The following is an 18,559-nucleotide window of genomic DNA, read 5'->3' as shown; positions in this document are numbered from 1 at the left end:
TGATTCTGTTTGGAAATTCTGCCTACCTAAATTCAGCAGCCCACATGGTTTGTGAATATTTTGCTTTATGTTATCATGCCAATAAACTGGTGAACTGAACCCCCTATGATGACTAGAATGTCTTATTTTGAACAATGGGGTGACTAAAATGATTATTACACTTTCACATGGTGAAAATAGTTAACTAATTCAAATGTGCCACAACACTCTTAATATGTAGACTCTTACAGAAAAAGTAGTACTTTAAAGTTTTTTTTTTTTAAGTATACTTAAGTCCATCCATTTTATTTTTAAGTATACAATACTCTATAAAACTAAATTGGGATATCATAAATATAATTAAAGCATTTCTTTGAATTATACTTTAAGTAGGCGTATATCATTTATTAGTTACTTCTAAACTCTATCCTAAATTCATATACTTTAGGGCACCCCCACGACGACAATCGAGCACAAGGTTTGTTGTCCTCAAATTTTCAGGTCACGGATTGTTTCATGAAAACCGAGCACTAAACCGACTTTTTTCGATGCTGCATAACCTTGCAAATTTCGTACAGCCACCTCCTTTCGTTATGATCCCAAATGATTTACATATAATATTCTTTGTTACCAGGTGGCTGTGGGTGCTATAACCGACAGAAAAATATTCTTCATAATTCCCTTCGTCAGTTGATTTCCATACTTCACAATTATATTGAGGGCGCGTGTTCTACGGACCACACATACACAAAACATGCGGGCATTAATGAAAACACTGCTGATATTATGAAGGCAGCTACGCAGCTACAAGCCTACTCATAGAGCATGCGTCGCACTTTTCATTCAGAAGAGATGACGTTACGTGAATGATCAGGTGGTCATGTGATCAAGATGGCGTCCGGGCAACAGTGGGTGTTAGTTGAGATGGTGCAGGCTTTCTACGAGGTAAATATACAATATATTGGTGTTTCTCGCATTATAACATGGGTTTGTTGCGATTGTAACGATAAGTAAAGTACTTTTCTGTTGACTATGCGGATATATTTGAGAAAAAGCAGAGAAAGGACAGCAAAACTCCTAGTTAATTTGCGAAACTCGTGCTATCAATCAGGAAGCCTTGCTGGTATTTCCAGACACAGATTGACACAGAAATAACCAATAGTCTTTCACGTAACGGAATAGACAGACTTAAAAGACCCTATCAAAGAAAAGTACTCTCGCATTCGACCAATAGTGAATCGAGAAATGTGTCCTTTTTAGCACACAGGAAGTTATTTCTCAATAGAAACGTTAACTGTTCAGTATAGAAATCAAGTTTATTTGAACAGACTAGTACCTGAATTTGACACTACACGCATAGAATATAGCATGCAAATGCCTGATTTGTATCGATCGTAAACTAGCTGGGTTTTACTTGTTATTACCATGGTAACGTCGGTACAGTTTGGCGTTTAGTATGCTAAATTACTTTGGTAGCTACTAAAGTTAGAAAAGCTGCCTCGTTTTGAATTGTCCGTTTTACCTGGCGTAACGTTACGGTTGCTGGCTTGCTAGCCAGGTGAATGTAAATTCCGTTAGCCTAGCTACGGCTGACGATTCTGGTTGTTGTCACCCGTTACGTTCGTTTCGCCGTTTGTCTGGCCTGTCAAAGTAGTTCACATAATTTTGTAACTATCCAGGTTTATTGTTAGCTAGCAACTTGAATATTACTAACACATGCTTTCAAAAGGTTATTAATTTTAGTGAGCAGGTAGCTGCGTCATTCTGAATCATAGACAGTGTATTTTTGTGTGGGTGTAGCTAGGTTGATTTGGATTACATTTATACGGATTAATCGTAGTTGGCAAAAAAAAAAAAATTCTTATTGAATTGAATGTACTTACTATTCATTCCCTGGGCATACGTTAAACGAAATTCTAATTCTTTTCCACTATTCTTCCATTCTTACTTATTTCATCAGCTCAATCATATCTTGTGCTGACATTTTTATGAACACCAGCTACAGTCGCAGACTGCAAGTGTATCCTAAAGATTTTACTTAGCTGAAGTACAGGAGTGAATCAGCGTAAGTTTATAGAGCTGTCAGAAAAGTACAACGGACGGAACAATATTTTCAAACTCAGTCCTGGGGTACCGCTGTAGTGTGTATGCTGGTTTTAGTTGTGACCACAATTGCAATCCCAGTGCTTTAACTAGTTAAGTTTTCTTTTACAGTACGTTACATTATAGGCATTTAGCAGACGATCTTGTCCAGAGCAACTTACACAAGTTTTACACTGCATTTAGATTGCATCCATTTATGCAGCTGAATATATACCGAAGCAATGCAGATTATGCACCTTGCTCAAAGGGTACAACGATAGTGTCGTACCCTGGTATCGAACCTCTCACCTTTAGGTTACAAGACCAGCTCCTTACCCATTATACTACACTTTAAAATTTTAAAGTTTGTATGTGTTTTTCATGTTTTGAGGGATTATTTACCCTCTTAAGGCACATTATGTCAGAAATAGCAATGGATGCCATAAAGAATAAAGTCCCATGTCCACATTTTTGTCTGCTTTAATTTTTATATTCACTGTCGCTCAGGCGCCTGCGTACCATTTGATCTTGGAGGGGATCCTGATTCTGTGGATCGTTCGGCTCCTGTTCTCCAAGACCTACAAGCTGCAGGACCGCTCTGACCTGACGGAGAAGGTAAAGGAGTGTGTTTTAAAAAAAGTACCCTAGCAGGGAAAAACCTCAAAAAACATGAATGGGGGCGACATAGCTCAGGAGGTAAGACCGATTGTCTGGCAGTCGGAGGGTTGCCGGTTCAAACCCTGCCCTGGGCGTGTCGAAGTGTCCTTGAGCAAGACACCTAACCCCTAACTGCTCTGGCCAATGAGAGGCATCAATTGTAAAGCGCTTTGGATAAAAGCGCTATATAAATGCAGTCCATTTACCATTACCATGAATGCTTAGTAACACCCAGGGCCAGACAGAAGCAATGCACGCATTAATAGAACATGGTGGCAACTAATGGACAACAGGTCAGAGGGGCGATGTCTAAAGGAAAGTAGCATCGCTCTGTGACACTTTTCATTGAGAAATTGTTGACGCTGACGAAGAAATATCTGACAGTACCATTTACGCAGACTTCACAAGAGAAATGTCAATGTAAAATTTTTTTTATTTTTTATTACAGTCTGTGACCCCAGGGGTCCACGCCCCTTTCTTATAAGTTAAGACTAAATAAACATAAGAAATGTTAATAAGAACAGTTGCTGTGGAAATTCCAGAGCTCAAGGGTGCTGGGTGTCTCATCCCGTTAAGGCCCTGTTCGAATGGGTGGATGGGCCAGTGTGGTCTGGTCTAGAAACCGAACCCAACCAATGCCAACTGTGGCCTGCAGGGATGGGGTGGTTTCAGTTGGCCTGAATGACAGCATCTCACTGCACACCAGCGACCACTGCTGGCTGGGTGGTTTTGTGCAAGTTTGTCATTCAGTGTAAAAAATGTATATTTTTTAAAACATGAAAAACGAAACATGTACTGACCTTCCACCAGCCCCCAAGTGAATATATTGCAAACTGCACATTCAGGAACAGCAGGTGGTAAGAATACTTGGTGAAGCTGTTTCATAAAGTACGAACAGCATTCTCTGTTCAGGGCTTTGAATGTGTTTGTTGGGATATAAAATGGCTCCTGTTATGAGCTCACCCCCTTATTGGTCTCTGTTGCAGGAGAAGGAGGAGCTTATTGAAGAGTGGCAACCAGAGCCCCTTGTCCCTCCTGTGTCGAAGGACCACCCGTCCCTCAATTATGACATCGTCACTGGGTGAGTGCGTGTGACCTTCAGGTTATAAGACCAGTTCCTTTCCCATCGTACTACACTGCTGCCCAGTGCCGGATGTGAATACGGAAGTAGAATGCGCAGATTACGATGTGGGAATATTGACAGAATTTGATTAAAGAACACGGAGAACAGAATGTTTGAATAAAAGGCCTAAGAACTGAGTCCCTGAAAATAATATGTATGGGTCAGAAAATATATGTTGAAAAAAATCAACATATCTTCTAAGATACAGGTTACAGGTTGAATTAATCCATTAATTATGGATATAAAATGACTTCAGTGTAGGCAGTAGGTTCAGATTATTCAAACCGATGTCTTTGCTAGTCACTTTCAAAGATGCAACCATTTAATTTTCGACCTCCTTTCCGTTCCCGAAGCGTTTGCACCACGGAGGTTCTGATGTTTTCGTTCCTTTAGTCCCATTGTAAAATCCGCCCATTTCCCGCTCCGTTACGATCCCCGCTCGTAAACGGAACATAAAATGAGGCGGAGCCTGCGAGCGGGGTTCGGCTTCTCGCTAATTCACCCTCTTGTTTTGGCAGCCCTCCAAGCCACAAGATCACAGTCAATGGGAAGGAGTGCATTAACTTCGCCTCATTTAACTTCCTGGGTCTCCTCGACAACGGGCGAGTGAAGGTTGGTGTTGACGCTTGTGCGTGCGCCGCGAAAGTTTTTTCCAAAGCTAATCTGCCGTAGAGATCGCGGGAGTGTAACTGTAGTGCGGCCCTTTCTTTGCTGTTGGCGTGCGGCGCAAGCTATCCTGCGCTAATGCGCGGTGAACCCGTCACTTCTGAACGCTTTTTTTTTTTTTTTTGCCGTTTAAATCGGAGTGACGGTTTTAGCAGAGAGGACTCTGATTAACTCTTTATCTAACGCTGATTTACCTTTCCCCCCTCCTTTGGCAGAAACAGGCTTTGGCGTCTCTGAAGAAGTACGGCGTGGGCACCTGTGGGCCGAGGGGGTTTTACGGAACCTTCGGTGAGTTCTGAGGCGGTATTTGGAGGGGGTGCGGTGTACTGCATAGTCCGGAGGACGGCTCACTCGAGCCGTATACAAACCGTCCTGCGTGGGCAGGGTTTGACCCCTCCTCTGTGGCACTTTTTGAGGTGCAATCTCTTTTTTTTCTATCTGTTACAATCTCTGCTTTCCCACTGTCTGAATGAAGCAAAAAAAATGCATTTGGTTTGCATTTCAACAAATGTGACAGTGGCTAGTTAATTGTTAATCCGTTATGTTCAGGCAGTTAATAAAAATGCTTAGTTTCGTAAGATTTAAGATCTTCAGATATGGAATGTGCGGCCTGGTTCTGTATATTTACATAACACAAACAGACTTAAGTGTTTGTTTTCCTTTCTGGAAAAATACACGACTCTGACCTCGAAGTGCGTATTCTTCCCCCAGATGTTCACTTGGAGCTGGAAGATCGCTTGGCGAAGTTCATGAGGACGGAAGAAGCCATTATCTATTCCTACGGCTTCGCCACGATAGCCAGCGCCATCCCCGCGTACTCCAAGAGGGGGGATATTGTGTTTGTGTGAGTACCGTGCTTTCCACCGTGTCTTTCAACCAGGGGCCACTGCCAAAGCGTTTTGGGCCCCACGAACAGATCCCATCCCCCCCATACGACACTGCTGCTTTCGCCTTGAACATTTAAACAGCCATCAGGCTGGGCATGGGGTGGGGGTGGGGGTGGGGGTTGCTGGGTGGCGCATCCTGCTAAGGTGGACAGCGGGACATAATTGGCAGTTGCAGCAAAGGGAACGTTCTGTCGGTGCGACATCCCATGTAGCTAGTGCTCTGATTACCTACAGGCTAGATGTTTCTAACACTGTATCGAGCCTGGAATTTACCTTTTGCTAATTTCCATTTATGTCCCCTCGTTCTACTAACAGAACTTAATCTGAAGAATCTCTTGCAGTTCACATTATTAGTTCCCTTTATGGATTTAAATGCCTCAATCAATTTGCCCCTAAATCTCCTGTTGCTAAGCTTGAAGAGATGAAGCATCTTTCCTCATAACTTTTATCTGTCATACCAGGAACCAATTTAGTTGCTCTTCTTTGAACTTTGCATATGCGGACGATTCAAAGATATCCTGTCTCATTACAGATCTGAGACCGAACCCATGTGTTTCGAGCCATGAATTTCACAGATGTTCAAGTCCGCCCTTTATGAATTTATCTGCGCTTCTCTGGCAGGAAATGCAGACGTGGCTAAATAATGTCACGGCGAGGGAAGAGCCTAGTCGAGGTTTCTGAGGAGCGTCTGCGTTTGTTTTTTCTCCTCAGAGACGAGGCGGCGTGCTTCGCCATCCAGAAGGGCCTGCAGGCGTCCCGCAGCTTCGTGAAGTACTTCAAGCACAACGACATGGAGGACCTGGAGAGGCTGCTCCGGGAGCAGGAGCAGGAGGACCTGAAGGTGCGGATAACGCGCCCTGATCCCGTTTCCGAAAGCTCGTCTGACATCCACGTTTAGTTTATCGGCCCAGCAACGCTCCTGATCTCAAAAAAATCATTTTGTGATCCAGGTGGCAGGGTGACCACCACATAATGCCCGTCCCTGTGGAGAGGCAGGGCTCTACAGTGCTGCCGTTTTAGGGGGCAGTTCGCTCCTGAAAAATGTACATGTGCCAACTGGGGAAAATGACTTTGGTGCACATCTACTAATTGGATTACACTAACGAATGCACTAGCGTGCTGCTAAGTGTTTCAGCTTGGGAGCACGTGTGCTTCTTGGGGAAAAAAACGTTAGCGTAGTTAGCCCTGGGAGGAGGCAACTCATTGACTGAAAATGCAAAAAATGCAGCACAACAAGAAAAACAGAGCCGGCCGCTGGCATAAACACTGAGCGGTCATTTAGGGCCACAACCGTCCCTGCACCGCACATTTCCCGTTTGTATTTATTTATGTATGTATTCATTTATTTTTATTTTTTTTGTTGGAGCACCTTGGGCCCACAACAACATTCTTGCTTTAGGCCAGCAAAACCCTAGGGCCAGCTCTGATGGAAAAAATTTTTTGGCGGGGGGGTTGGGTTAGTCTTTAAGTCTAGGGACACTGTTGGTGCTCATTTCAGTCCACACCCCACAGACTGATATGACTGCTCATGCACAGTGTAGTGATAAAGCTTCACAGAGCTCAGCAGAGGCAGCCCGATTGCTGAAAGACTTTTTAGATTTTTTGGTTGCACCTGGAGATGAGTGTGTTTGTTTTTGGATTTTCAGGATTCATTGTGTAGGGCTTCCCCACTAACATTATGTTTCAGTCCATGTCTGTCTCCATGGCTACTCTCCAGTACGTTTTCTGCAGATTAATGACATTTTAAGGCTGTTCTGGTGTCCATGTGTAATGCTCGGCAGCTTAACATTCAAAGCTCTGTCCCAGATGAAAAGTTCCAATAGGATACGTCCTAAGAACATTTAGTTGGGCGGTGACAAACGCCAGAATCTTGATATTCTGTTATTGGGCAAACGCCATATTCAACATTCGCAAGCTGTAATATAGCACCAGAAACTGCTATTTGGCAACCAGGGATGCCTATAATCAGGGCTGTTAAAATAGGGAGGACAGACCGTCATCTCTTCCTGCATCGGTGCCAAACCAGAACTCTCCAGCAGTTCTCCCGGAGCTCTTTGACTGTGTTTCAGGCAATGACGTAGAGAGGTTGGATGGAATGCTGGTGGTGGTGGTGGCGGAGCTGCCGCCGCCCCATCTGGTTACTATGGCGAATCTGCGGCCGTGGCAACCGTGGACAGATCTGGAATGCGGTGATTAACTTGTTCCCCTCGTGTTCCAGAATCCTCGGAAGGCTCGCGTGACCCGCAGGTTCATCGTCGTGGAGGGGCTGTACATCAACACTGGCGACGTGTGCCCTCTCCCAGAACTGGTGAGGCTCCGGATTTTTAACTTCCGTTAAGAGTGGTACATTCTTGGTACTCAGGGCTTTGCCAGATGGAATCATGGGAGGAGTTTATGGGGATTAATGTGTATCCCAGAATTCCATTCATCAAGCGTTGCCCCGGAACGCACGTTGTTTTTATTTTTTAGTTACCAGAAACACACGTTGCTTTAATTTTAGTCTGTAATTTTAGATTTTTCCCCACATGTCAAACAGTTCTCGACATTGGGAGCAGATATCATTTTGAAATAATAAAAATAATTGGGCTATTCATGTGTAACTGTTTAATTTGTTGTTCCTTATGAATTGCAAACCAGATTTTCTAGCAGTTTGCTTCATTCCTTATTTCCTTTCTTAACTGGATTCTATAACTCAACGAGATGCCTTCAGACAAATACATACCCAGTACTGAAAAATTATATATATATATATATATATATATATATATATATATATATATGATGGTTCAGCTTGCCTTCTGTGGTCACCAGTGTTTATCGTAATAAAGTTGTCCAACTGAAGCCTAGGATGACTATTTGCAGAAGCCTATTATGAACAATGTAGATGCATTAGAATTCAGAAAATGTATGGTCATGCCATATAGTTCTTAACACGCGTTTACCATATTAGCGGAATTCAGTACTTTTATACACTATATTTGAAAATGGAATTTTGTGTAAATGTGCCTTTCGTCAGTTGATCAGAGGAGAAAGTAGTAAATTAATTCTGGCTGAGTGTCACCAGTTGAATCACAAAGTCCGATATATTCGTAATGTTTCTTTTAAAAAAATTTTTTTAAAGGCCTCGTTCACATTATTTACATTCTCAGAAAACCGGGATTGGTCGTGTTCCAAAAAAAAATAAAATAAAAACACCTGTCCCATTTCCCCCCAGGTGAAGCTGAAGTACAGGTACAAGGTGCGGATCTTTCTGGAAGAGAGCATGTCCTTCGGCGTTCTCGGAGACCACGGACGGGGCGTCACAGAGCACTTTGGAGTCAACGTGCGTAGCCCACCCCAGCTCCGATATATCCAGCTGTTATGGTGTTCAATGCCAGTGTCAAAGCAGTGGGATAGAGCTCGCAAATGCCTGTAGTTTTAATGTAATGTTTGCTTCTGTGTTTCCCGCGTGTGACAGATCGATGACATCGACCTCATCAGCGCTAACATGGAGAACGCGGTGGCGTCCGTCGGCGGCTTCTGCTGCGGAAGATCCTTCGTTATCGACCATCAGGTATTTCCAAGTCCGGTCTGCACACGGTGTATATTTCTTAAATATTTACTAAATATTATTAAACAGTGTTTACATGTTAACATTAAATAAACACATGTAAATGCATATCCACATGATTAGTGATGGGGAGCGTGTTGTATTTACAGGTAGCTAGGCTGGGATCTTGTTAGGAAGTTCATTTATTTTTTTGTTTCTTCTAGTCAGCTTTCCGAAAGACGCAGTGTAATAGTGACCTGTCTGTAGATGACAGCTGCTAGAAAAATAAACTGCATTCTGAGAAACAAAAATTACATTGCAGGATTACGGACGTTACGTTTACGTCAAAGAATTTAGCTAGTGTGTGTGGATTACAGAGGAACTTAAAGCTATTAAACCGTGAAAAGGGCAATAAGGAAATGATCAGTAAATTCAAAGAGGTGTTGGGGATGGTTCTGGCGGTGTCACAATATGAGAGTGAATGCTAAGAGGGGAGGACCAATCAGAGGAGGGGGAGGCGGCTTCAGGCTGTCCAGCTAGCTCTGTTCGTTATTAATCACATCTGTTACGTGTATTAAAACATATTTTACCGAACATGAGAAGGATTTAATTTTGTTACAGTATGCTGCTATCTTGGAAAACTTGGTGTCCATCTAAAACTCCCTTTTAGGGCAATTAACTTTTTTGTGTTGTTGATAATCTATATATTGTATAATAAGCAGCTTGAAAAGGCCTAAGATTACAATGAACTAAGATTTCTTGGTGGCTGTTGGATGCCGGCTGTATTGATGTGAGTGTTAGTTTTACAAAGTGTGTGAGTGTCACACTGGTCAGGGCTGGATGCAGGGTGTATTGATGTTAGTGTGAGTTTTACAGAGTGTGTGAGTGTACCTGTGCCTTCCCACAGGTGTCCACTGTCGCGGTCAGGGTTTGGTTACTGTCTTCTTGCCTCCCTGCCCCCGATGCTGGCCTCAGCTGCCATAGAGGCCCTCATGATGCGATCATGGTAGGAAGACACACGGTAGCTGCTGTGAGAGGGACAGTTGACACACTCTACATTTTCATTGCCACGCACGATTAGCTACAACACACCACTTGTCTCTGTACAGAGAGCACACGCATCAACACATGATTACAGAGGCACACTCACTTATACTCACACGCACACACACTCACTCTCTCATATTCTCTGCTCCCGCCCCATTGCCTCACTGCATACCTACATCATGAACCGTACTTAGACACATAACACACTCACTCCTGCACCACACCACACCACTCTCTCCGTACACACACAGCACACACACACTCTACTATACTCACAGGCACACACTCTCACTCTCTCTTTCTCTCATATTCTCATACTCTCTCTTACACACACACACCCACACACACACCCGTTGTCTCTCACACATACACACACGCACACACACACACTCCCACTCTCTCTCTGTCATACTCTCATGCTCTCTCTCACACACACACAAGCACAAGCATGCGTGCATACACACATACCCTCTTTCTGCAGCGTACTGTGCAGGATTGGTTTGGACAGAATGGGGTTCGTAGACCTCAGAAGTACTGAAAGTGTTGACGCGGTGTTTCAGCGCAACTGGGCAGTGTGAGGCTGTTTATTCAGACCATACGCACTGATCCCAACCTCCACATTCCCTGTACTCTTTTTTTTTCCTTCTTAAACCTTTATAAATTTCTCAGAGGGATTCCTCTAGAAGTTTCTTGGAAAGATTTGTATCAATTTAAACTTTTAAAAAAATAACGATTTTATTATTTTCATCTTGCGCCAATCTGCACATGGGCTCTTAAAGCACGGGGGGCAGATGGCGGGAAAACGCCTTTTTTTACCGCTCTTCTCTTCTCTCTTTGCAGGGATCTTCGCCATCCTGAGGGAGAAATGCAGACGGGTCCACAGAGCTCTGCAAGGGTGAGTTTTTTTTTAATGGGTTTTTTCCATGGAAGGAGCCGCCATGTTGGCTCTGAGGCCTGTAATTTCCCCCCGCAGTCGCCGGCAGAACCAGCCAATGCGCGCTCAGCATAAAAGCTGCCTTTTCACATGTGCGCTCAATAAAAGGGGGAAAATGGCTCTTATTTCTCAGAGACCGAGGACTTTTGGAAACGCTTTGGCGTTACGGTGTAAATAACGACACCGTACTCTGCGGATAAGCGTTTATGGCGGTAACGCTGATTTGCCTCTGGTTTCCGTGGAGACGCTGTGGAAGCGCTCGGTCGGTTGTAGTCCTCGGCCATTTTCGAATAGTTTGGCAGCTTTGCCCATCAGCAGATTGGCCGCAAAGGGTTCTTGTCAGGACTCAGAAGGGGCCTGGAGTTGTTTTCTGTACGAAAATAAGACTCAGGACGTGTTTACGGGGGGGAATCATCCACTTCATTAAGTGTCTAGTTTGTCCGACTACTTTCATTGGATTTGATTTCCTCACTTTGCAAAAAACAAAAAAACAATGGGAATACCCTGGTGTAGAACATTCTGGGGGATGTAGTTTTGTAGACAAGTCAGTGAGTGGATTCACATGCCAAGCAGAACCTTACATATATAACACGCATTCATTGATGTCTTTTAGGCTGCCCAAGCGTGAGTTAAACAGGTTTTTTTAGATGTATGTACTTTCAATTACTGAAGCAGGCCTAAATACCCTTTAGATCTGGCTTTTAACATTTTTTGACCGTGTTTACTGTTTAGGCTCAGCAGAGCTTGCCATTTTTGTCTTCAGAGCAGATTAATCGGATTTCAGGTTAGACCTTAAACAGAAAATAATTAGAAATCCATCTTACATGGCGCAAAGCAGAAGGCTTTTCTTTGCAAAGACTAATTAGGACGGAGTGTGGCACAGTGGGTAAGGAACTGCGCTTGTAACCGAAAGGTCGTAGGTTCGAATCCCGGGTAAGGACACTGCCGTTGTACCCTTGAGCAAGGTACTTAACCTGCATTGCTTCAGTATATATCCAGCTGTATAAATGGATACAATGTAAAGTGCTAAGTAAAAGTGTGTAAGTCGCTCTGGATAAGAGCGTCTGCTAAATGCCTGTAATGTAATGTAATGTAATTAATAACGTTGGGGGTGGGGGGGGGAATACCCTGGCCCAAAGCACTATGGGAAATGTAGTGCCATTACTTTATCCAGTGAGTGGACTTGCATCCCAAGCAGGAGCTTTCGTACATGTGATGTATTCCTGGTACTCACTGTAACGACATGGATGAATCCCTGGGGGGTCTGGGGAATGTGTGTTATTGGTAGTGAGGCACTATTTTATACTCAATCAGCGTGTTCTCTCGAATGCTTAAGTACTTCTTGTTCCTCTCTTAGGGAAGAAAACTACTGCGGTTGTGTTCGTAGACTCACCTTCTCATGTTACTTCGTCTGTACGCGATGAAGCCTTCTGGAGTATTCGCAGAAACCTCGCTCCAATCCGTCTTATTTTTGCTGGCCGTTTGCGTGCTTGAGCGCAGTTGCCCTGAAATTGCCCTGGAAGAAGAACAAAAAAATGAGTGTTTTATTAATGGATCACAGACACCCAAAGCTTTTAATAACACAAAGGAGTCGGGCTTAGATTACCCACACGTCAGGCCCAATATTCTCCATACTGGAGCCTGACCGACTTAGCAGTGAAAAGTGGCGTAACTCTGCCTAACTTTGGGGACCTGCTTTGTTTGGAAAAATAAAAATAAAAACACCTCTGGAGATTTAATACTTCCGACGAAGCGTAATCTCGTGTGGGCTGGAGTCCTAAGCCAGAAAATTCCGGTGTCGCTCCTAACGTACAGCTAACTCCTCCTAGGGTCAATAAAGACAAAACACGACTCTCTCTGTCTGGTCAGATTTAGAGTCATGTGATTTGTGAAAAGCGTTTGTTCGTGCGATAAATACAACAGCTTCAGGGGGATTTGATTAAACAGACCCGGGGAGAACAGCTGTTCTGCTGGCTTGTGCGATTCCCAGGTAGCGGGCGACTCCGGGCTGGATCTGTCCCGATTCTGGCCTGAAGTCAGCACTGCTGGGCTGGATGCGGGGTGTAGATCCGGCCCAGAGTCGCTTGCTGTCTGAGTCGCTATGGATGGTTATCCACATCCACGTGTCCACTGTCACAACAGTGAGATTTTATTTGTTTTATTTTTTTTGCAACGTACCATTTTTACAGTCGATTCAGTAATTGCAAAAATAATTCCTCGGCTATCTTGATAGCTAGCTTGCAGAAATCGTTATGGTAGCCGTGTGACATGCGTTACTTCAGTGACAATGACAGGAAGGACACAGCAAGACCAGTTTGAAATGTTTTAGCTTTATCCTCATAACTGCTAGCCCTCTCACATCATGTGGAAGTCATTACTGCAAGTAGCCCATTGTAATCGACCGAAACAAAGCTAGGATGACAGAGGAGGAAGTACTGGAGGGGTGGGGGGGGGCATGGGGTGCTCGGGGGGGGGGGGGGGGATAGTTGTTGTGGGCACAGTGGGGTGGAGGGATGTTTGAAATGATAAATCACCCCAGCAAACCAAATCAAGCAGGACTTCTGCAGCCACCAATCAGATCACAGCAAGCCTCTGCCACACAAGCTTGACTCTGTTTTCCAGTAAGTCAGAGCTTCAGTGTCTGGAAATCTACACAAGGTTTTATATAGTCTACGGCATGCAAAACGCATCTCCTGTGTACAAGATAATGTCTTATCTGTACAAATCAGTTTTCAAGACTGTGTTTTACCTGCGTGTGCATAGGAAATAAGCCATGCCCATGAACAGGCTACAAATTGATATTAAAATAATAATGTATTAGGCAAGAGAAAATATAACATGATTAAATAATACATTTTACATTCAGGAAACCATGCTGACGAACTGCACCAGGTTATTAGTGCCTTGTGATATAGGCCACCGTACATGGGCGATGGTCAGTTCTGCATCCTGGGTTAGAAAGCACGGAATTAATCCTGATCAGTCACTCCCTGTTCTGAGGAGAGGTGCTGAAAATATGTTTTGTGTGTATGACACCAAAACCGATCCTTCAGGGACAGAAGAGCGTTATGGGATTGCGTGCCATGGAACAACCCCAAAATGTCCGCCGCGCCGTCAGATTTTCTGTTACAGTTTTGGGCGCCGCTGTGTTTGGGCTTCTTTGTGGTTCTTTGCTGTCAGTTTTAATGCATAACGTTTTGGGGGGGAAGGGGGAAGGGGGAGGGGGGATGGGGGGGATGCTTCGGTTGCAGCTTGGCTCTGTGGAAGATATCCTGCTCACGTCCAGTACTTGCACATTTGCAATTTTCCTTTCAGCACTCTGAAGTGGATTTATATATGAATAATAATTTGTATATGAACGCATGGATTCACTGTGGGATTCATGTTTGTAGTCTTACGCTGCGCTGTTTTGGTCTCATTCCAGTGACTTGCTGGTTTTTCCACCTTCATCAATCAAATTTTTGAGTTGGGTGTGGCTTGATTATTATTTAGGCCTGGCTTGCAGTTGGCTTTCCAACTGATTCCAAAAGTGTTGGATGGGGTTGATGTTCTATGCAGGCCAGTCAAGTTCTTCCACAGCGATCTCAACAAAACCATTAAGATTTGCTTCCAACTAAGGGGCCTAGCCCAAACCACATGTTGTCTACTTCTAAGTCACTCTGGATAAAAGTGTTTCCTAAATGTAAAAAAAATGGCATTTGCTTGAGATTTGAAAAAAAAACGATGAAACTTGCCAAACCATGGCTAAAACTCAGCAAGTATATTAGTCCTGTATTTAGACTTAACATCTTATTCCTATTACTTTTTTTGCTAAATAAGACAGAAATAAGATTTGTGGTAAGAAAATTTAGCTTGTCAGGCAAACAGTAACTGAAGACGAGTTCATACTTCCTACTTGAGAGGGGGGAAAAAAAAGTTTTAAAGTCTCATTACAAGACTAAAACACTTAAGCCAGTCTTGGTTTCAATTGTGTACCTGAATTATGTGTGTTTGAATGTGACTCCCTCGCCCCCCCCCCACAGAATTCCCGGCCTGAAGTTAGTGGGAGAGCCTTTCACCCCGGCTTTCCACCTGCAGCTGGAGAACGGCTCCGGGTCCCGGGACACGGACGTCAAGACACTGCGGAGCATCGTGGATTACGTGAGTCACCCCCCCCCCCCCCTTCGATTGGTTGAATTGGTTTGAACGCAGTTTGAAAACTAAAGTGATTCTCGTCACCTGGCAAAAAAATTTTAAAGTTCAGGGTGGTTATGACGCGATGCAGTACTTCCCTCTTTGAGGCGGTGGAGGGGTGTACATCTTCTGGCTGGAATGTTGTTGTAAATATATTGAGGGATGAGATTTTTTTTTTGGGGGGTGGGGGGGTATTCATGGTAGTAATGTGTCTGGAAGTCCAGCTGCCTGGGGGTTCTTGCTTGAGATCCACCCCAACGTTAGCTGACGCTCTAAAGTTTACAGTTGCCTATCTGCATGCGTCCTGGTGAGAAGTGCTGAAGTTGCATCTTCTCTTTTTTTGTGCTCTTGAATTGCCTCAACCAGTGTTTGGACCGAAAGATCGCACTCACCCAGGCTCGATACTTGGATAAAGAGGAAAGATTTCTCCCACCTCCAACGTAAGTTTGAATAAATGTATTTGATTTTAAACGACTAAAACCATGGAGGCATTTCCTCTGTCCCTTGCAATATTTGAACCAACAGAGTTATACAGTTTGCTATTTCCTATTGGTCTAAATTGTGAGTATACTTCAGTCTAGATGTGCACTCGAGGCATTTAATTTCCTAACATTGTCCCAGCAGTTTTTAAAAACAAAACATAACGTTTGAAAAGCATTGCCTTTATCCACATAACTATTTGCCATGGAACAGTGGTAATAATAGCTGTTTTAGAACGGTCCTTGATAAATGCCGTTCGTGCTTCGGATTCATTTGGTTGGGGATTCAATTCTGATGGTATCACGTGTCTCGCCGAGTGTCTCTGCATAATGTCTAAATGAATCCAGCTGCGTTGGGTTTGGAGTAAACAACGTGCGCTGTGTCTGTCGCTAACGGCCGAATGTCCCTCCCTCCCTCTCCGCTAGAATTCGGGTGGTGGTGACCGTTGAGCAGACCGAGGAGGACATCGAGAAAGCCGCTCTTTTGATCCGAGAAGCAGCGCTCGCCTTGCTGAAGTAGTTTATCGGGGTGCAGTGGAACGGAAGAAGAACCCACGAAAATCCACGGTTATTCACGAAAAGTCCTACGCTCGATATCACAGGTGGACCTGGCCATTCACTAAGGGGGTGGGACCGCGTGCCTCTCTGTAAACTGCCCAGCTCTGCATCGCCCATAAGCAAACGGGGGGGGAAACAAACGTTGTTTGATATTTGGCACAAGACGTCCGGTAGCCTGCTACAGCTAATGTAACAAGGGCAGCATAATTGTTGCAGTTGTTTTCATGTTCGCCCCCCCCCCCCGCCCGTTTGTTTTTTGTGTCTAATAACGGTATAACAATGACGACGAGGGGCTGCTGTTCTCTAATCCACATATAAATAAGCTGGGCTGTGTAAAAATGCGCAGGCTTCACTCACCGTGTGATTACGCGTCCTGACCCACTGCAAGTCGTCTGCTCCGTGTTACGTCCACTTTAAGTCCCCCTCGAATGGTTTGTTACGCGGTCGTATATATCACCTCGAACGTGTTCTAAACCCATAATTACTACTATTTTATATATAGAATTACTTTTATATATATATTGTTGGATCTGACATGCCTTTGCTAAGTTATTATTATTTTTTCTTATTTTGAACAGGAACCAAATTGCTTGTGTAAATTTTCTTTCTCCTCTTTTGACCAAAGTTTGGATTTTGTCTTAAAGTCATTTCAAAACATTCTTGCACTGTTCATGCACACATTGTGCTATTTTTCTAATAAATTACAGTTGTTAAGTCAAGGAGACACACTTTAAAATTATGCATAAAATATTTATGGTAGGATTTGTATTTTTATTCCCCTCTCCTTCACTCTGTACTCTTACTGTATTGTACGTGGAACCATTAAGTTTGAGGGGGGATTTTTCAAACATTACTTTTTCTATCATGGTCATAAATACATACTCAATATATTCCGCACAGCATTTTAACCGAACACTTTAATGCTTTGTAAATGGTGGGTGGCAGAACTATTTAACAGGTTATTTCAACGTGAAGTAGCTGTCCAAATATCGAATGTTACGTGTTTACATACACTTTTAAATCAACGTCAACACTCTAAATGTGATTCTCATTGTATTCTATTACAACTGAATATCGAAACTTTGAGAGAAGGTAGTACATTTGCACTAGCATTTATTACATCCTGCATATCCATCTCAATTGCCCATTGCATATCCTTGTTTTTTTTTTTAAACTTAATTGCAAATTGCTATTGTACAGAATGGTGTTTTCCATTTTTCTTCGACGCTTCTTGATATACAGTTCATGACGTGCCTTTATTTGTTGCTACTGAGTTGACTGTTCTGATTAAACAGCTGCTGTTTTAGATAATATTAATAAAATAAAATGGGGTGAATTTGTGTGTGTTCATGTGCATTCTAAAACACACACATTCATGCTCACACATATTTTACCTTCTTAGAAATGGGGATTGGAAGCAGGACAGTTCCACAGATTGCACACATTAACGTTCTTCCCCACCAAAGTCAGCAAGCCATTTCTTTATGGATTTTTCTTTGTGCAAGGGGACATTGTCATGCTGAAACAGAAAAGGGCCTTGCCCAAACTGTTGCCACAAAGTTGGATGTGCACAGTTCTCTAGAATGTAATTGTATGCTGCAGCATTAAGATTTCCCTTAACTGCAACTAAGGGTGCCTAGCCCAGAGCATGAAAAACAGCCCCAGACCATTATTCCTCAGAGTCCAATGGCGGTGTGCTTTACACCACTCCAGCCGACGCTTGGCATTGTGCATGGTGATCTTAGGCTTCTGTACGGCTGCTCAGCCATGGAAACCCAATAGTTCTTGTGCTGACATCGTAGCGGGTGTTGCAACCGAGGACAGACGATTTTCACGCGCTAGGCTACACGCTTCAGCTCTCTGCGGTCCCGTTCTGTGAGCTTGTGTTGCCTTCCGCTTCGCAGCTGAGCTGTTGTCGCTCCTATACGTTTCCACTTCACAATAACAGCACTTACAGTAAGACTGGGGCAGCTCTAGCGAGGCAGAAATTTGATGAACTTACTTGTTTGAAAGGGGGCATCCTATGACAGAATGCCCAGGCTAAGATGCTGCCTTCACCAAGTTCCACAGATGAGGTGGGTATGCTTGGGATCATGAGCAGTTATTAGGGGCGACATAGCTCAGGAGGTAAGACCGAGTGTCTGGCAGTCGGAGGGTTTCCGGTTCAAACCCCGCCCTGGGCGTGTCGAAGTGTCCTTGAGCAAGACACCTAACCCCTAACTGCTCTGGGAAATGAGAGGCATCAATTGTAAAGCGCTTTGGATAAAAGCGCTATATAAATGCAGTCCATTTACTATTTACCATCTTACTCCACACTTTCCTCTTTCTATCACGTTGGTACAGGTTACAGGTTTCACCCAGTATGGATGTAAATACCTTGAAATTAAAGCTGCCAGTCTGCACTTTAGCCTCATATTCATCGTTTCATTTCAAATACAATCCAAT

At 43.7% G+C, this 18,559-nt stretch overlaps 1 protein-coding gene across 1 annotated transcript; it reads left to right on the top strand.

Annotated features, from left to right (window-relative positions):
- Nucleotides 1-766: 766 nt before the first annotated feature.
- Nucleotides 767-17,450, top strand: sptlc1 (serine palmitoyltransferase, long chain base subunit 1). The gene is given in 15 exon segments (XM_064307766.1): nucleotides 767-924; nucleotides 2,569-2,676; nucleotides 3,705-3,799; nucleotides 4,360-4,453; nucleotides 4,723-4,795; nucleotides 5,219-5,351; nucleotides 6,106-6,235; nucleotides 7,613-7,702; nucleotides 8,609-8,716; nucleotides 8,852-8,957; nucleotides 9,851-9,943; nucleotides 10,808-10,865; nucleotides 14,927-15,044; nucleotides 15,444-15,517; nucleotides 15,983-17,450. Coding segments are annotated over 15 exon segments (1,428 nt in total). The 5' UTR covers nucleotides 767-870; the 3' UTR covers nucleotides 16,077-17,450.
- The last annotated feature ends 1,109 nt before the right edge of the window (nucleotides 17,451-18,559 follow it).

The sequence above is a fragment of the Anguilla rostrata genome, chromosome 14, assembly GCF_018555375.3.
Source record: "Anguilla rostrata isolate EN2019 chromosome 14, ASM1855537v3, whole genome shotgun sequence".
Lineage (NCBI taxonomy): Eukaryota > Metazoa > Chordata > Actinopteri > Anguilliformes > Anguillidae > Anguilla > Anguilla rostrata.
The sequence above is the reverse complement of the archived record's forward strand: the minus strand, read 5'-3'. Positions and strand labels throughout refer to the sequence as shown.